General features: G+C 44.5%; 1 protein-coding gene across 9 annotated transcripts in view; it reads right to left on the bottom strand.

Annotated features, from left to right (window-relative positions):
- Positions 1-51: 51 nt before the first annotated feature.
- The window catches only part of DLC1 (DLC1 Rho GTPase activating protein), a 426,214-nt gene continuing 408,286 nt past the window's right edge, over positions 52-17,979 (bottom strand). For all 9 annotated transcript variants that reach the window (XM_047855877.1, XM_047855876.1, XM_047855875.1 and 6 more), the window contains 11 exons: positions 16,994-17,057; positions 13,248-14,671; positions 12,559-12,735; positions 9,930-10,089; positions 9,610-9,808; positions 7,843-8,056; positions 6,152-6,266; positions 5,364-5,582; positions 4,327-4,544; positions 3,421-3,594; positions 52-2,667 (listed from right to left, as the gene is read on the bottom strand). In XM_047855877.1, the coding sequence (XP_047711833.1) occupies positions 2,547-2,667; positions 3,421-3,594; positions 4,327-4,544; positions 5,364-5,582; positions 6,152-6,266; positions 7,843-8,056; positions 9,610-9,808; positions 9,930-10,089; positions 12,559-12,735; positions 13,248-14,671; positions 16,994-17,057 (3,085 nt within the window). In that variant the 3' untranslated portion in view covers positions 52-2,546. The remainder of the gene's footprint in view (positions 2,668-3,420; positions 3,595-4,326; positions 4,545-5,363; positions 5,583-6,151; positions 6,267-7,842; positions 8,057-9,609; positions 9,809-9,929; positions 10,090-12,558; positions 12,736-13,247; positions 14,672-16,993; positions 17,058-17,979) is intronic.

Genomic DNA, 17,979 nt, shown 5'->3' with positions numbered 1-17,979 from the left:
TGGCATCCTAGATTCTCTTCCTTTTCAAATGACAGAAGCTAATTCAACCAGTTCCATTTAGCAAATAATAAATTTATTAGGTGCCTACAAGTACAAAACGCTGAAAGCTGCTGTAGGGGGTTATAAAGATGTGGAGGAGAGCCCTGCCCTCAAAGAGCTTACAATCTAGGTGATGAGTCACAATTAGTAAGTTGTGGCAGTATCACTTTAGGTGACTTACACAGAGTTCTTGGAACATTCATATCCTCTGAATTCTCCTGTTGTCAAATATGTTAAGGAATCCTTTCCACAGGAAAGCTGAACTGTGGGAAAGAGACCTTTTGTGGAATTAAACGGTGACCTTGGCTTTGCTTATATGAGCATCTTACTCTTCCTGGTTCCTTATTCTTATAACTTTCTCAGCATCCTTTCCTAACGACCTTTGTTAGGACAGCATCTCCATGCTTCCTGAACCTTCACTAGGGTTTCCTGTTTGTTAGTGAGTGGCTCAGTTGCAGTTTGGCCTTGAAATTATTTGCAGTCCCATTTTTCCTTCAGCAAATCTGATTTTCATTTTGGCTGATGCCAGGATGATATGCTTTGCAATCTGTGGTTCTAAGGGTAGGAGTGAGATGCAATACAAAGGAAAGCAGGCCAGACCTTTCCCTTAGTTTAAACATTTAATAGTGCACTTACGGATTATATTCTGTACAGATATAGAGCAAGTTATAAACCTCTTCTTTTATTTTTTTTTTTTTACTTAGACTGTATTCATGTAAAGTGTATTTACATTAGGAAAAAAAAAAGCATTGAGGTACAAAACCCAAAAGAATATCTGAGGTATAAATACAAGTATATTTTAAATAATAATTTTTGTCATGCTTTATCTAGGTTTGAAAGCACAGTGGACATGTGGACATGTTTCTTTATCTTAATAGAATGGTATATACAACATACAATCTTACAAATCTGAAAGCTATTAAAATTGCATATACAAGTATATCTTCATGAGGAACACTGATATCCAAAATACTCAAATTTTAAAACTCTAATCTTCCCCCGCTGCAAATTCTTCAAAGAACCTTTGAAATAACACTGACAATGGTAACTATAATATGTTATAACAAAATAAAACTCCTTCTTACAACTCTCATTCATACATTATTCACTTTTGATCCATACAAAATAAAGTCACTAATACTGTCTCATGAGTCAATCTTCATGGTTACGGTAAAACCTGTATAAAGACCACCCTTCCAAAAAACGGTGCTGGCACTTTTTTTGGGTTTTCTTTCTATGATAGCTATTTTCATTTACCACTAACATACATTCCAGAGGCATCATTATAAAGGAGAAGAAAAAGAAACGTAGGGAAAACAAAGCCGAGGGGGAAAAAAAAAAGTCACAAAACCAGAAAACCTATTTGCTGAAAAGGACAGATCCAATTACTAAGTATGTGCAGCTTTCAGAAGCGCTATGAATAACCAGAATCCACGCCTGTTGTTAAATTTTAATACCTTGGTTTAAATTTACAGAGATTTCCTTGGGACAGACGTAGTTTCCTATGTTTTCAGTATGTCTTCAAGAGTTTGGGTTCGAAACATGAACATGCAAAAAATTCCCAGCAGGTAAAAAGTCCTGGGGCTCGACTGAGGAGATGTTAGAGTGTTCAGTCGTTACATCTCGACTTAAAAAACAAACAAAAACACACAATAAAACTGTGCTCTGGAGCCAGTAAGGGTGGGGAAGGGGGTGGGGGGGCGGAGTTTCTTCCCTGACCTGATCTATCCTGGGTAAAAAGTGTATCACTATTTGCAATCAGATCTAAAGACGTACTGTGTTTGAGACGGGACAGCGGAATCAAGCTACTACAATTACTTTAAGGAAAGAGGAGGTTGGTAAAAAAAGGAATGTGCTTAATGACTTGGAAAAAAAACAAGTGGGCGAGGGTTTCGGGGTTCCCTTTCTGGATGGATCCACGGGCAGTCAGATATTCCAGGTTAAACTGAACCTGACGCATCGGTATCCTCCGGGGAGGCATCTCAGTGTGCCAGACACTGTGTTCCAACGTATACATCTGTGCCATTCGACCAGCAACAAACACACATACACACACTCCTCTGTGCAAACCTTTCTTTGCTCATCTCAGTGAGAAACATGTCAAAGAGTACCAACTATTCCAGTGGATACACCAGTCCCTCAGCACGCCGCGAATAAAATGACATAGGTACACATACGCCAGAATCACAAGAGAATGAAGTATCTTCATTATTTTTCGTGATGTATTTATAGTTTTGCTTCTCAGAAGCAGTTTGGATAAGAATACTTTTTTTTTTTTTTTTTTTTTTTGCACAGTCTTACATATTCCAGTCAAGGTCTGTACTCTAGACCTTAAACAAACAGGAAGCAGCTTTGAAAATGTCTTAAATCACGAAAAGTCAATTCCTACACTCCAACTTGTCGTTTGCTTTGTTTCAGATTAGACTCAGAATGCATTCTTCCAAGGACTGGCAAGAATTCTAGAAACAACTATCCAGACGGCGGACGCAGTCGCTTGGCTTCAGGAATCACCTAGATTTGGGGTCTTTGGTTTCAGTGTTCTGATTATTGAAAGAGTCTCGGATCTTCACAACTTCAGCTGCACACAAATGTCCGAAAGATTTTGTGTACCACTCTGGCATGTGGCCCCTATAATGGGAAGGAAAAGCACATGGAGTCTTCAAACTGGAAAACACTGAAATAAGCTGGAGGGAATTCGGAATACGTTTCCATTTCTTGATCCAGAAACCTTGTAAGTAAAGATCATATTCCAAGATAATCTCCTGGCACGTCTGTTACACCTTTGGAACCAGAAGTTTCTCAAGGAACAACATACTGAGTACAGATATCGAGTGGCATTGTTTGGGAAGAGTTTTAGCATATAGAACAAAAACAGATTACAGTCACACAGACAGTTGAAAAAGTACTGAGATGTAAAGACTTCAAATGAGAATTTAACCACTTTGGAAAGTTTTTTAGAGGCTCATGTTTTTGTCTGTATTGCTGAATTTCACAAATTTTCTAATAGGAACACACATTCACCAATGGCACAGAGTACAGGCCTAATTAATTACTAAAAGGGTATGTCATATATTCAAATATCTTTGAATGTAAAATGAGAATCACCTGCCTGCTACTTCAAACTCTCATTTCCTGTGGCTTTAAATTCATGTCAGAACCAGAGTATTCGTGTTGCTTTAGTACCACATTCTCTAAGGGATTGAAATCAGGAAGCCATCCCCCAAACACCAAGAAACACGAAGGTGTTACTTTACAAAAACTGCTCTTTAGGGAACAGACAAGACACAATGACGTGTTCATTTAAGCCATTCTCTGTGTCAGACAAAAAGTCTCATCTCCTTCATGACCCTCACCGTGTCAGAAATTAGAATCAGAACGTACCTTAAGTCGGCTCTGCACATGTAGGTGAGTTTGGATTTCCCTGACCCGCAGGGTTCGATCAGATACCTGGACAGGAGCACATTGACTCTCACCCCCACCACAGGTGCCCGGTCGTGATCCACCGAGGTGAGTAAAAGGGCACATGCCCCCTTAGGTAAATTAGTCCTCCATGTTCTGCAGAAACAAAACCAGAGTAAAAAAGATGGAATTTTCTGGAAGCCAAGTTTAAAATGGGGCCCCACTCTCAGAAGCTAAGGGGCAGGGTCAGTGGCTACGCTGTGTGACCCAGTCCTGGAGACGGTATCCTTTGAACTATTGTGCGAGGGCTCTTGAATGGGTAACTCTGTGCAGCGTCACTACAGTGAGTATGTATTCACATGTCCGTTCTTTGAAAGAGAACCAATTTGAAGTGTGAATGAAAGCCATTTTTACATTTCACAAATGGATTTGTACACGGACATCCAGATCAGGGTTGCTCTATTGGAAAGCTCTGGACTAATGACGGGACATTTCCTCAAAGATTTCTGGAATTCCTCTTTCAATCATGTCTCCAGAGAATTTATGAATTACATATAATTCAGCTTTAACCACAGTGTACTTGGGACTTAAATGTTATTTCCTGCCTTATGCATTCACTTGCTGTTTCTAGTGAGAAAATCCATCCTTAAAGGGGCAAGAATCTGCTACCAATGAGCATATTCAACTGAATGTGCCTCTAATTCTGAGTTCAGCTCCAACAGTGTTCCAACCATTTTCAGCGATGAACACACTGTTGGAATACATACAGATACATTTCCCATATTTGCAATGGTTCCACACCTTCCGTTTTACATAATTGTACCATCTTATCATATTCAGTGACACCAGGCTCATCCTTGCCACAGTAATCATTTTGGAAACTCTCACCTCAAAACAACGTAGTCCCGGGCAGGGTGGGGCGCCATACTGTTTTGGACATACTGGTAAATTTCAGTTTGGCTGTCTAGGATTTCAATCACTTTTGAATCCAACAGGTCTACATCCCAGAGGTGCTGCTCTTTAAGTAGGCGCTTTAAGATCTCCTCAGGCATAGCAGGGATTTCGATGGTTGACCTCCAAAGCCTCAGAGGCGGTCCTTCGCTCACCTGAAAAGAGGATGCATTTTTCAGTGCTACAATTCACACACACCTACACTTTGAAGGCAAACTGCCAGCTCTATTTATGGTCATGTGTTTAGGGGCTAATTACTATCTATATGCTGGTGTTCCCAAGTATATTCAAGAGCAGGCCAGAAAGCCTGGCCTTAGACTAATTTTCCAGTCAAAATTATTAACATCTGTTCTCTTGGGGCCTATATTAGAGTCAGTGCAATAAAATCAGATGATTTATATACCCATTCTAAAGCCTCCATGGCCATCCAGACACTCCCACTGTTTATTTCTTCTCAAGGTGGTAGAGACAGGACCAAGAAATACTATCACGGGCCTGTCATGCTGAACCATACAAGATGCCTCTGTCTTCAAGGGGCTTTTAGTCCTAACAAGTTAATTTCTCCCCCAAGTACTCTCCACTCATTAAACGGCCAAGAGAAAAGTGGCTGAGAACAGAGGACAGTGCAAGGGGATTCTGAGCAAATTATGGAAAAATCTGATCATGTCATAAAACACCTTAAAGCCCAATACCACTAGTAAAACATTCCAGGGGACTCTAGTGTGATTCTGTGGCCCCAGAAGATTTCATTAGATGGTCGGATTCCTCTGACAAGTGTATTTATTATTCCTTGCTGGACTCTTCCACTCTTACCTGGGGAACTGAATCACCTGGCTGCCCAGATCTACAAGGGAGGGAGTGGGTGACAGATTACCACAGACAGCCGTGTTAACACGGCCACAGGGTCTCATCTCTGATGAACCTGAATCCTGACCACTGGAACCCAACTGGCTGACAGTGGGGACAAGACTTACTTTCTTATAGGACAGTTCAGCCTGCTCCGATGTGGAGTAGCTGACCCAGCCTTTAAACTTCTCCTTGACTTCTTTAAACAGGCTATCCACACAGTCCTGGAGGAAGTGCTGGTAGTCAGCCGACTCGTCGTTACGCAGGCGTCCCAGTGCTTCTAGAGTGAGGGGCTTCAGCTCCTGTTCTGTGTAGGAATTCCGACATCGACTCATTTCCTCGGGAACCTGTGGGGGGTGCAAGGGACAAAAAGGAGGTGAGTCTGCCTGTACTGTTCCTGTTGCCCAGCAGAGGAAGCGGCAGTGCAGGAGCCGCGGACGAGGTTCTCAGGGAGGTGCAGGCGCCCCCACTACTCTCTTTCCAGCAGATGGACGGTGGCCCTGCCGACCTCACGTGCTATCGTGAGTAGTGAGAATACGAACAGATCACCTTCCTGAAGGTGTCCAAAAAGCCTATTCTCACGTGAGGTATTCTTGTGCTTTGGGAAGTCACAGTAGAGGGTAAATGACTAACCTAGGGCTTGCCTCTCAGATACAGAACTTAATTCAAAAATGTGTTGCTTTTGCTGCTTAAGTAAAGGGGTATGGAGATAGGCGAATTTCATTAAACACATTAGCTCTAATGAGCTTATATGTTATAAAATAAGATTTTTTTAATAAAAGAAACAAAAAAGACCTTCTCGAGCCATGTATATACTCTCCAGCTGTGTAAAGATGTGAGCAAGCATGGTGCCCACGACCTGGTCCTAACTATCGGAGGTCTCCTCAACCGAGCGCCAAACCCCCTGACGCCTCACCTGGAAGAGCTTCTTGCACTCGGCAATCATATGGGCCAGCCCCTGCGTGGCAGCGAGGTTTTCATTCAAATCCTTCTGATCTGGTTTACCCAAGCTTTGTTTCCTTTGCATCACCCTAGGCAGAAGAAAGAAGGGAGGGGGAAGACTCAAATATTTATATGTTTTTAATTAATGTGTTATTCCAGGAAACCCAGAGGAGAGAAAAAAACTATTTTACTGGAGCCTATCTGTTCTTAAGAGGTTCGGGAGAGCTTCACTTTGGTCACAAAAATTCCTCAGTTTTATCAGCGGAGTACACACACACACACACAAACCCAAAAAACGAAACAAAACAAAACAAAAACATGAAAGGGGCGGTTTTCAGTGAGATCCAGGCTATTTAAAACCATCACGTTAAACAGGTTCCCGTTTAAATAGGACAGCCCAGAAGGTCTCTAGGTGGTGGTGGGGAGAAGAAAGGCAGCTTGCAGGGGTGCATAGATGGGAGGCACTGGATGGTGCAGTAAATGGTGTCACCATTCTTTACGGTTTAAATAAATAAAATCCTCTCCTGAAGGTAAGGGGACGATCTATTGTTTCCTAGAGATTTTGTCTTAATCTTATCTGATCTCTCTCTCCTGCTCATCTCTAGTTCCCTATCCTATTGAAGATGGAATGCATCAGTCCACGTGAGAACCAGATAAAAAGATACTGTACTCTATGGCTTTCAGAAGCAAAGCTCACTTCAACTAGTAGAACCAGGCCGTACCTGTAGCTAAGGAATATGTGTCAAGCACCTTTAGAGCTGAGGAGAAGGGTCAGCTGGATGGGTTTCACATTTGGGATTGTGTCCAGTCGGGGACTCCTTTCTCACCTACTCTGCTGTGAGGCCCGTACGTGAAATACTCACACCAGTAAGAAGCTTCAACTGGCTCTGCCATTTCCCCTTCAGATGTGGGTAAGTTACCTATTAAACTGACCCTCCCTGCAGTCTCACTGTCCTCATGTTAAAATAGGCCCTGCCAGTATCTTCACCTCTTAGGATCCTTACAAGGATTAAATGAAAGAACGAATGTCAAGGGTGTAGTCCTGTGGTTGGGTCAGAGTAAGTGCTGAGCAAATATCAGCCTTTGTTAGTTATTTTCCAGATTCTCTGACTTCTTCTATGGCCACTCCCAGCTTGTATACATCTAACGAGAAACTTTGCACACAATTGGCCTGGGCCAGGTCTAGCTTTGAGGCTCAACGCTATCCTTAGTTCTGATAGATCCAGCTGACTACCTTACAACTTGCAGCACAGGCTGGGGGCTTGGCTTTGTTGACTCTGCAGAAGTCAAGGCAGCAAGGGCCTTCCTTATCCCCATCCAGTTTTTTAGGTCAGCAAATCCTCATGATCCTTTGCTGGCAGAAAGTTTGATGGCAACGTCACAGAGGGCATGGGGGGGCGGTTCAGGGAAAACACTTGCCATAGCGAAGCACACATCCAAATTGCTCTCAAAACCTGGTTGTCACTAGACTGTCTGGAAAGTTACGCCCCCAGGGCTGAGAAGAAAGGAGGGAAGTAAGGGGACCGTGAAGGATGGAGGCCAAACTCCTTTGTGCTTGACTCGAGTGTGAAACCAATGAAAACCCAGGGACAACTGAGAAGGAAAGGTAGGTTGTGTTTGTTGGAAGAACAGAGCATGTGCGCGCATATCTCGTCTGACCCGTACCTTGGAGAAGAATTCTCTCTCTTCAGGGTGTTGAGGTGGAAAAGGGAGGGCGCTAGGCACACAGCCAGGTTGGTGGGGGTCATCTGGTTTTCTTTGACGGCGGCCGTGACATCGCTCAAGAAATAAAGGAGCGTCTGTAGAACCTCCCGGTTCTCATCAGGCAGGAGCATAATGGCGGCCTTGATCGCCTGGAGGCGCTGGTCCTTGGGCACACCTGTATAACACAGGCATTTCCCCCATCAGCTCGGTGCTTTTCCACGCGCATTGCAAGGAAACGTCCCAAAGCAAACACCAGCACCAACGACCTCGGCCCAGTCCTGAACAAGCGCTTGCAGAAAGTGTACTTGAGGTTAATATGGAAGAAATTAGGGACGGCCACCAGCGTCACTGCCCTCAAGTATTTCCTGCCTGTGGAGGAGTTAAAAAATTTTCAACACCCACAATGCCAATATCCTAAATCCACCTCAGAGTTCAGCTCCAGATATGATGCCTGTTCTTTTGGTTTTTGGAATAGCTTTTCTTTTCTAAGTATTTTTTTTTGGAACTCCCCAGTTTACCATTCTCAATTACTGAAAACACAACACACAGTTATACTTTTGTGTAGTTTCAGTGAAAAACCTTATTGAAGACATGTACAAGGGGATAAAATCTTTCTTGGCCTTTATACAAAGGGTCCAGTATCTTTGGGGACCTTCCATAACTAGAACTGATCGGCTCATTCGTAAAATGGAGAAAGCAAGCTGCTAAAAGAGTCAGCTGAAACAGATATTTTTACTAGTAATGTTTTTAAGTTTTAGAAAGCATACTGAGAGGCTATTACAAAAATATATGCTTAAGAAATAAAACCAGGAAAATGACATACATGTAGAAAATGCGGGGCTCAACCTTCAGGTCTCCTTTACTCGGCAAATCTGCCTTTTTTAAGAGGCATGTGGTGGAAAAATCAAGTCAGTCAAGTGCAGCTCCGTAGGACAAACCGATTAACGGCTCCATGGTTACAACACATAACAAATACCTTGGTGGGGAAAATGTGACCTGTGTTTTCAGAAAATCTGAAAGGATGAAACAAATAATGAAATAATCCAGACCAGCTCCATTTCTCATAAGATGAGGTCCAGCGTGCCAGGCTGGAGACAATTTGAGCACGGAGAGAAGCTGCTTCTATATTACATGGCTGTAACACCACACGGAGCCAAGAAAAACATGGGGCCGTAAAAGCCATAATCCTGATCTTGACCATTAATTTAGACAACTGTTTGCTTTAAGCTTTACTTAAAAGTGAGAAGGGCATGGGTATTGTTTTCCCAAGTATTTCTGGCAGAAGTGGAGATGAATAACAGAAAAAGATTATTTATTCACTTTCCAGCAAGATAAACCACACAGACACCTGTGACGTTTTAAACACAGCAGGCCCTGCTGGAGAGATGAGAGTCAACTGAAATATCTTGGTACCTGCTCTTTTAAGCATCTAAGGGAAGACTGTTCTAGAAACGAATGAAGGAATGAGCTCCCCGATCACAATGTAAAAATGTGTAATTGCTTCAGTAATTAGAGAATGACGATAAGGGAAATTTATTTTTGCATTATTCAACAGGTACACAGAAACCTATTCCACAAACAAGGAGAAAAGGAAGAAAGAAGTTGATGACATGTGTTTCCAGGAAGGTCATCATGTAGCTCTAAAAGAGTGGCATCAAAGGAAGCCAAGGTTTCAGGTGGTCCCACTTTTCCCCAAGGCCAACGGCATTAAGATCAAAGAACACTTACACTGGTAGATCTGTAGAAAGGTTTCTGAGAGTTTGTTCGTCATTAGTGGCTCAGGAAGGTCTCGAAAATACTGCTTCAACATGTCTGCTACATCATAAGCAGACTGTCCCTCATAGCTGACACAATCTATGGCACTTTCATTCATCTGGCGCAGAGCCTGAATCCGGGACTTGACACCCGACTTTCTGAAGAGCCCAACCTGTTGGAAGAAAAACATTAAACGGCAAGACAGAAGCAGCATTTTCACTACAAAACTATGAAAAAGAAGCATGGATCTGAGGTCCCATGATTCAGCAGGGCCTGCACGAGGCAGTTCTCACCTGATCCAAACAGTGGTTGCGGAGGTAGCGCATGGCCTGCTGAATGCTCTGGGGCAGGGGCTGTCCTGTGCGCTGCACATTGACCGTCAGAGGGACCCCGAACACATTCCGGTCCTTATAGTCTGGAACCTTGATCCTTTTCATGAACTTGGGCACAGCCCTATTTAAAGAGCAGGTGGGGGGAGGTTATGTTTATTTGTCTGTAGACCCTTAATCCATCTTTTGCAGGTAAACCCTGTGAGCTTTGTATCCGTGCTACTAAGGTGGCTATTTAAATTAAATAAAATGACAAATTTAGCTCCTCAGTTGTATTAGCCGCAGTTCAAGTGCTCACTAGCCATCTGTAACCAGTAGCTGCCGTCTGAGCAAATACAGCACATTTCCACCATCACAGACAGTTTCACGGGACAGTGCTATTCTGGATCTTCTAAGAATTGGGGCTCTGCGGCCCAGTAACATTTTCTCCACTGGGGATTCTTCTCCCACTATTAACTCTGAGAACTGGGTTTATATCCTTAAGGGAGCTGATGGGCTTCCTTACAAAATGGCGGCACAGGAAGGCACACGAACAGAAAAGAACATTCAAGGCCCTAATTTAGGAGCTTCATGACAGAATTTGAAAAACACGTTCCCATTTGTCCTGTAAATGGGCAAGAATCATTTGTAAGTTCTTGATGAGATACAAAGTATTTAGGGTATAAAAAGGATCATGTAATGCCAGAGGAGAAAATAGCAAATACGTGATGTTGGTCCAACATAATGAGAACCAATTCCAGAGCTCAACAGTGGGGGCCAAGCTAATGACCCGAAGTCAAAATAAATTCTCCTGCAGATGACCCTGGAGAATATAACATCTTTAAGGTTTCTAAAGGAAGATGGAAAAGAACAATGAAGGTTTTGTGAGCCTACCCCAGGCTCCCTGGAGTCCTGAAACCAGGTCCAGCCCCAGAAGTATATGGAGCAACAGGAAACCGATGTCATGCATTTAATGCTGTCAAGCAGAAATTTCAGCTCTACAAGTGACCTCTCTAAACGGGACAAGAAAGGGCAAGGCCGAACAGGAAAAGAACTTTGTGTAGAATTTCTCCCTATTCCATGGATCCCACAATGCGAGGCTTTTACATTTGGTTTTGACTCACTGGAAAAACTGACCAGAACTCAAGAAGTATTACGGACTTTCAGATTCTTGAGGGTTTGGTGGGAAGGGGGGGTGGGCAACTCAGAACCGAGAATGTAAAATATGCACTTTTAAATAGCCAGCAGGGAAAATATGACTCTATGCACAGAGGAACACTGCAGAAGACAGACTGCTTTGACTTCTGAGCGCTCGCCAACAGCCACGGCACGTTACTGTTTATAGCCCTACGAAAGGTAAAACTAAAGCGTAGAGCCAAATTTGTATTTCCATACAGTAAGTTTATGGTATCATGGCCATAAGTGTGCATAATACTTGCTTTGTCGGGGGAAAAAAGCCAGCGGCGGAATGTGCAAAGAACACATTACGATCTCCACCGAGAATCTGAAGCATGCGGGGATAAACCGGTCAATACTTATTTCTGTCATTCAGAACAAACAACTTCTGTATTTAGCAAGGCTCACATAATAACAGCCTTTGAACGGGAGGTGCTTTGATGCTGAAGCTAAACTCACTACGAGTCCTGAGGAGACGGGGGGCTGGAGAGAGAAACAACAGTTCTGCTGCTTTGCTGACGTACCTCGGCCCCTCTGGTTTGCTCCAGAGCGCTACTGAGGACATGGGCTGCTTCTCTGTTTTTATACAAAGCAGTGAATCCAGATGATAAACACTCAGATTAGGGAAAAGGCTTAAGGATACCCAGCTGACACTGTGAAATGCACTTGGATGTCAATCTAGAGATAGTTCTCTGCTTTGCACTGCTAGCAGAAAAATTAAGATACACACACAGTGGGTCACATCCGTGGCCCATCCAGCCTAACGATGTCCATCTCACGTGATACACACGGAGGGCCGCAGTTTTAAAAGTAATCATGAACAGTTCATCTGAGGGATTTTACCTTCGTGTGTATTTAGTCTGTAGTATCTTAGAGCAGTGAATTCCTTACGTTTATTATTCACTGTTGAAGTGTCTTTGTTAGGAAGAAACATAACCTAAATTTTTTTAGCAAAGGGAGATTTTTGAGTGATGCTTCAAATATTTCCATCAAAAATGATTTCTAAAAACATACCTGGAGAAGGTCAGGAGGCCCGAACTGTACAGTAAGCATTTCACAGTTGGTCTCAACATCCTATGACCTGAACATTTTTCTTTCCTTCCTTCCATAACATGATCTGATCAGTACATCTATTTACCCATGGGGGGCTCTTTCTAACACAGGAAGGAGGTGTCTGTACAGTGTGATGGAACAGCCACGCATTCTCACTCCATCAACTGGCCATTTGTTACTCCGGGCACTGAATCTCCCTCCACCAATCCCGCTGCTTAGTCCCCAAAGTTACACTGGCTTGAGCAGTATCAGATGTGGCCTCAAGAATGCAGGGATTACATTTGGATGATAGTCGAAAGGCATTCGTAGAGGATGGATACCTTCAGCTTCAGGGAGCTGCCCCAAAACATTTCCAATTAGTTGACCGAGCACAGTAAACTCTTACCAGCTAAAACCATGCTTATTCGAAGGCGTGTACTTCTCCAGCAGGGCGGTTAACTTTAGGAGCGAGTACTTCTGCAGCAGGTTCATCTGGGCCACAGACTGGCAGTTAATCTGCAGCGATACAGAGTTTAAGCTTGGCCGATGGGAGCTCTGGAAACTGTGCCATCGCAGTCTGTGCCTACGGGAGAGGAGCAAGGGGAGGGGTGAGTATAAGAGAGAGAAGCAGGGGAGGGGTGAGCATGAGGGAGAGGAGCAAGGGGAGGGGCGAGTACAACGGCTTTGTAACAGGTACACACAAAATCAGCGGTGGGCTGCCTGCTGGCCTCTTATCTTAGGAACCGAGAGAACTGACTTCTACTCCATTCTTTTCTTCCCCTCCCCACCCACGATAAAATACACATTACATAAATGGCCATCTTAACCACTAAGTGACAGCTCAGGGGCATAAAATCTCTTCACGCCCTTGTACAACCATCGCCACCATGCATCCACAAGACTTCCTTCCTCTTCTCAAGCTGAAACTCCGCACCTATGAAACAACATCCACCCTTTTTGGATGTTAGGGCCTCCTGATCTCTTTCCTTAGGAGCTCACAGGGCCAGGAATGCCCTAACCCCATGTCCCCCACATGAGAGCGGCAGCAATCCCTTTCCTACGTCCCCCACCTCCAGAGGGCAGCCAAGCTCTCACCTATTGGACCTTGTCAGAGAGGCCCCAACCCCAGAATCCCTCCTTTCCGGGATGTCGGAGGGCTCTTCCGGCTCGTTCAGTGAGTTGCCGGTACTGTCCAGGTCACTGGGCGTGGCTCGGTCGTTGTCCACATCCAGGTGTATCTGTTTGGGAGACGACGGGCACGGAGAGACCGAGTCCAGGGCTGAGTCGGAGTCTCCCTCGTCTGAAAACTTCTCCGACCACTGGTTGACTATCCTCTGCATCCCCTTCACGTGGTAGAGGATGTCATCCAGCTCGGGGAAGATGTCCTCGTTCTCCAGGTCGGCCAGGTCACCCGAACTGGAGTACAGGATGGAGCCAGGCACGTTGTCATAGATACTCAGGCGGCTGCTCATGGAGCTGGACGAATTGCGTCGCTTAAGCTCCTTGGGGCCGTCGCTGCCACTGTCCCTCCGCAGGCTGATGTGGCCCGGGCCGTGGAAGCTTCCAGTCCTCCAGTTGACGGAGCTGTTCTTCCCTGACGGAGAAAAACTGCCGTTGGAGAGCGCTTTGGGGAAGGTGCCGGGCTTGTGATCTTCCGGGATGTAGAACACTGCGTCCTCTGGATAGGTCTCGCGGTTCTTGAAGTTCTGTTCCATAACGTTGTTGAACGTGGACTGATTGAACGGATCGAAGCCCTCCAGGTACATGCCCACCCGCTTGTTGCAGGCGCTGAGGCTCCGGGTCCTGGTGACCGGGCTGGGCGTGCTCACGGCGCTGCTGGTCTCCGACTGGCTGCTGCTGCTGCTGGTCTGCGTGGAGTTGGAAACGCTCCGCTTGCGAACCGCGGGCACGTTGATGTGGTTGCCGTTGAGCGCGGAGATCTCCACGCAGTTCAGCTGCTTCAGCTTCTCCTCGTCCATCCCCTCCTGCAGGATGGGCCCACTGATGATCAGCCCCAGCTTGGAAGGCGCCTTGTGCTTGCCGTGGTGCGAGCCCTTGAGCTTCAGGCTCTCCATGCGTTTCAGCAGGCTGCGCGTCTTGGACTTGGCGTTCTTCTCGTGGCCTTTCATGCTGAAGCTGAAGCTGGACAGTTCCTTGGGGGAGGGCAGGCTGCAGAAAGAGTCGTCATTGCCCACGAAGTTGCCGGAGGAGCACACGCTGATGACGGAGTTCGTGCGGGGCGTCGCCGCGTCCCCGGTGTGAGGGGCGTGCACCGGGAGGCTGCCGGTGCTGCTGAGGCTGCGGACCGAGGCCACCTCCTGGCGCTCGCTGAGGTCCGTCAGCATGCTTTCATGGCTCGCCGCGTTCTTCAGGTGGGCATCGTCGGGGGCCCCGGGGGCTGCGTCCTGCTTTGAAGAAAAGACGTCAAACTCTTCCAGCCGGGACCACCTCTTGCTGTCCCTCTGGAAAGTCCATTTGCCGCTTATTGCACAGGGCTCGTCCTCGTCCGAATCCTCACTCTGCAAAGACAGAATGGAGGCATTCATCGCTGGGACCGGCAGACAGCAGGGAGCGGGGACGTGTGCTGGGGTCCGGACGCCTAGGACCCGGCTCATGATAGGCCATCAGTGTCAATTCCCCCTTTGTATCTTTATTTTATTACTTATTATTGTGATTATTACTTTATTATTCTTTTTTTAAATGACAAAGATGTATGTTGGATGTCAGGGCTTTGACAGGAAAAAGCCTGACCAAGTGTTTCAAGCTAAATAAGAATTATTTTGTAGAAACTGTTGGATCTGTAGGCTGTTCTTTAAGTGCTCACAGAGGAAAACTCTAAGATCTGTGAAAATTCCAGGCATGCAAAATATTTTGAGCTGGAGTCAGCAACGGGTAGGACTCCCTCTGGTCTGCCTCCAATTTTGCTGTCTGTTGATAGCATGTGTTTATATTCTCTTTCACAATTAAAAAGGTAGTTTTCAAACACTAAGAAGAATGGACACTGAAGTCTGTGGCCACCCTAAAAGCATACAAGATCTCCTACCAGACCAGTGGAGACACCAAGGAAGGTAAGTCACCAACATCTCTTAAGGCGGATACTTTTCAGCTTCTTACCTGTTCTTTTTCATCCCTTCCCCCACCAGACACAGGGTCTAGAGCTAATGCCACACATGTCCTGTGAAGTTTCAACCTCAGACATGCTCCAGGCAATTTAACAAGGCCTCACAAATACCCAGTCCTGACAGCATGGAACACTCACAAACACGATGTTACATCTTTGCTGATTATGCTTGATTTATGGGCAGGACTCAGGGTTATGCTGTGTCACAAACTACTGCATCTGAGCCTTTTAGGCGGGATATCAAAAGGCCCAGCTCAGTGTGATGCATGTCTTTCCCACTGGTGTGGAAAGTATCACATGACCCACGTTTCACAGGACAATAAGTAGAGAGCATGAAACGCTGACTTGTGGACTCCTCTCCACAGCCCAGTGGGTGCTGAGGTTCCAGTTCATTTGTTTAAAAGGTTTAACTCCCCCGAGAAGGCGAGAAGGCGGCTTGTTGCAAGACAGGGACCGTAGGATAATTAAAATCTGTACTCTGAACAGTCAGAAATATGTTCTTTGACCAAACTTATTCCTGTTTACTCTAATTTGTGACACTCACTCCCAGGACTACACCCACTTCTTCTACGATCTCATAAAAGGTTCTCACATTTCATCCACAGAAGTTATGTGCCACCATTCCACTAGAATGTGTGGGATTTCCTGCCCTTCCCTCCAACTCCCCCGCCTCCTTTCCTCCCTCCTATCTCTCATTATTCTTCAGCACCCCACAGGCTACCTCCATCCCTGCAGCTCTGAAACACTGTTACTGTTATATGGGAAGAGACAGAGTTCCCAAAGAACTTTAGCTTTAATTTCTGAAGGGAATAATGGAGGGTTCACTGGGGTTCTCTAAGTCTTATTCCTTTAATCTGGAGTAGGCAATGAGTTAAAAAGGCAAAATAATAGATGATTTGTTCCGATAAAAAACAATCAAAAAAAAAAAAAAACCCTCATAGATACAGAGAACAGACTGGTGGTTGTCAGAGGCAGGGGTCAAAAGGTACAAATATCCAGTTATAAAATAAATAAGGTTCGGGGATGTGACGTACAGCATGGTGACTATAGTTAATAATACCGTATGGTATATTTGAAAACTGCTGAGAAAGTAGATCTTTCCATCACAAGAAAAAAAAATATAAGTATGTGTGGTGATGGATGTTTACGAGGCTTCTTGCCATGATCACTTTGTAATATGTGCAAATATTGAGCCACTGAGTCATACACCTGAAACTAGTATTATGTTATATGCCAGTTTTACCTCAATTAAAAAAAAAAAAAAAAAGTAGGAAAACCGCAATTCATTGCCTAGCTGCAACTATTGGTTTCAGTTACATAAGGCTACTTGGTCTTTGGTAAACCTGAAGGGATTATTATGTTAAAAATGCAGATGTTTGGGGCGCCTGGGTGGCTCAGTGGGTTAAGCATCCGACTTCTGCTCAGGTCATGATCTTGTGGTCCATGAGTTCGAGCCCCACGTCCGGCTCTGTGCTGACGGCTCAGAGCCTGGAGCCTGCTTCGGATTCTGTGTCTCCCTCTCTCTCTGACCCTCCCCCGTTCATGCTCTGTCTCTCTGTCTCAAAAATAAATAAATGTTAAAAAAAAAAAATTAAAAAAAATGCAGATATTTTTGGAATAAGGAAGTAATAAGAGTTTGAGAGATAAAAACTCTTACAAAACACACAGTTTTTGGTCTGCCCCCTTTCCTCCCATCCTATTATATATCGTATATACTCACTCTCTTCCGATGAGGACTAATTTCCAGCTTCATCACCGCACATTTGTTTAAAGTATTTAGACGCCTACAGAGCAAAGAAATAATATTAGCAAAGATAGGAAACCAATGATGGGTAGATAAATATTTTTTCCAAACAGGTGACATGCTTAATGAGCTTCTTTATTCTATAAAAAATTATAATTTAGAAGAGTATTAGGAACTTCTTTAAGAAGTGAACAGTTTAAAAATACCTTTATACCTTTCTTCATTTATTTTTTTTTAAACTTTTTTTAATGTTTATTTGTTTTTTAAGAGAGAGAGACAGAGTGCAAGCTGGTGTGGGACAAAGAGAAAGGGAGACGCAGATTCTGAAGCAGGCTCCAGGCTCTGACCTGTCAGCACAGAACCCGATGTGGGGCTCGAACCCACGAGCTGTGAGATCATGTCCTGAGCTGAAGTCGGACGCTTAACCAACTGAGCCACCCAGGCGCCCCTACCTTTCTTCATTTAAATTGATTATTGCTATTTTACAGTAAAGTGACACATTGCTATGGCACTATCCGGTATTTCTTATTCTTCATGGAACAAACAACTCTCAATGAGGGATTTTATTCTTCCTAGAGCACCTAGGTTGGGCCATTAGGTAGCTCCACACAGTGCCAAGAAATAAGAGCCACTGAAGTCTCCTTAGAAATGGGAACAGCAGCAAGGAACCAAGCAGAGTTCTTGGTAAAATAAATGGTATATTCTATCTCAAATAAAAATCCAAAGATGGAAATAAACCAATTTTTAGTTATCTGCAATAAATAATAATCTTTGACACTCTGTTCAAAAATGTAATGAGTTCTTGGACAGAAAGGAAATTGGTGCCTCTCTAAGACCCAATTCTTTTTACAACGTCCGGTATAGGACAGGATAATGTTGGGTACAGTCGTGGCAATAGTGCAATTACTGAAACAATTTTTATACAGCAGCCTCGAGGGTCAAAGTCTTTAGAGTTCAAGCAA

Source organism: Prionailurus viverrinus, chromosome B1 (assembly GCF_022837055.1).
Source record: "Prionailurus viverrinus isolate Anna chromosome B1, UM_Priviv_1.0, whole genome shotgun sequence".
Taxonomy (NCBI): domain Eukaryota; kingdom Metazoa; phylum Chordata; class Mammalia; order Carnivora; family Felidae; genus Prionailurus; species Prionailurus viverrinus.
This window is presented reverse-complemented; position numbering and strand designations above follow the sequence as displayed.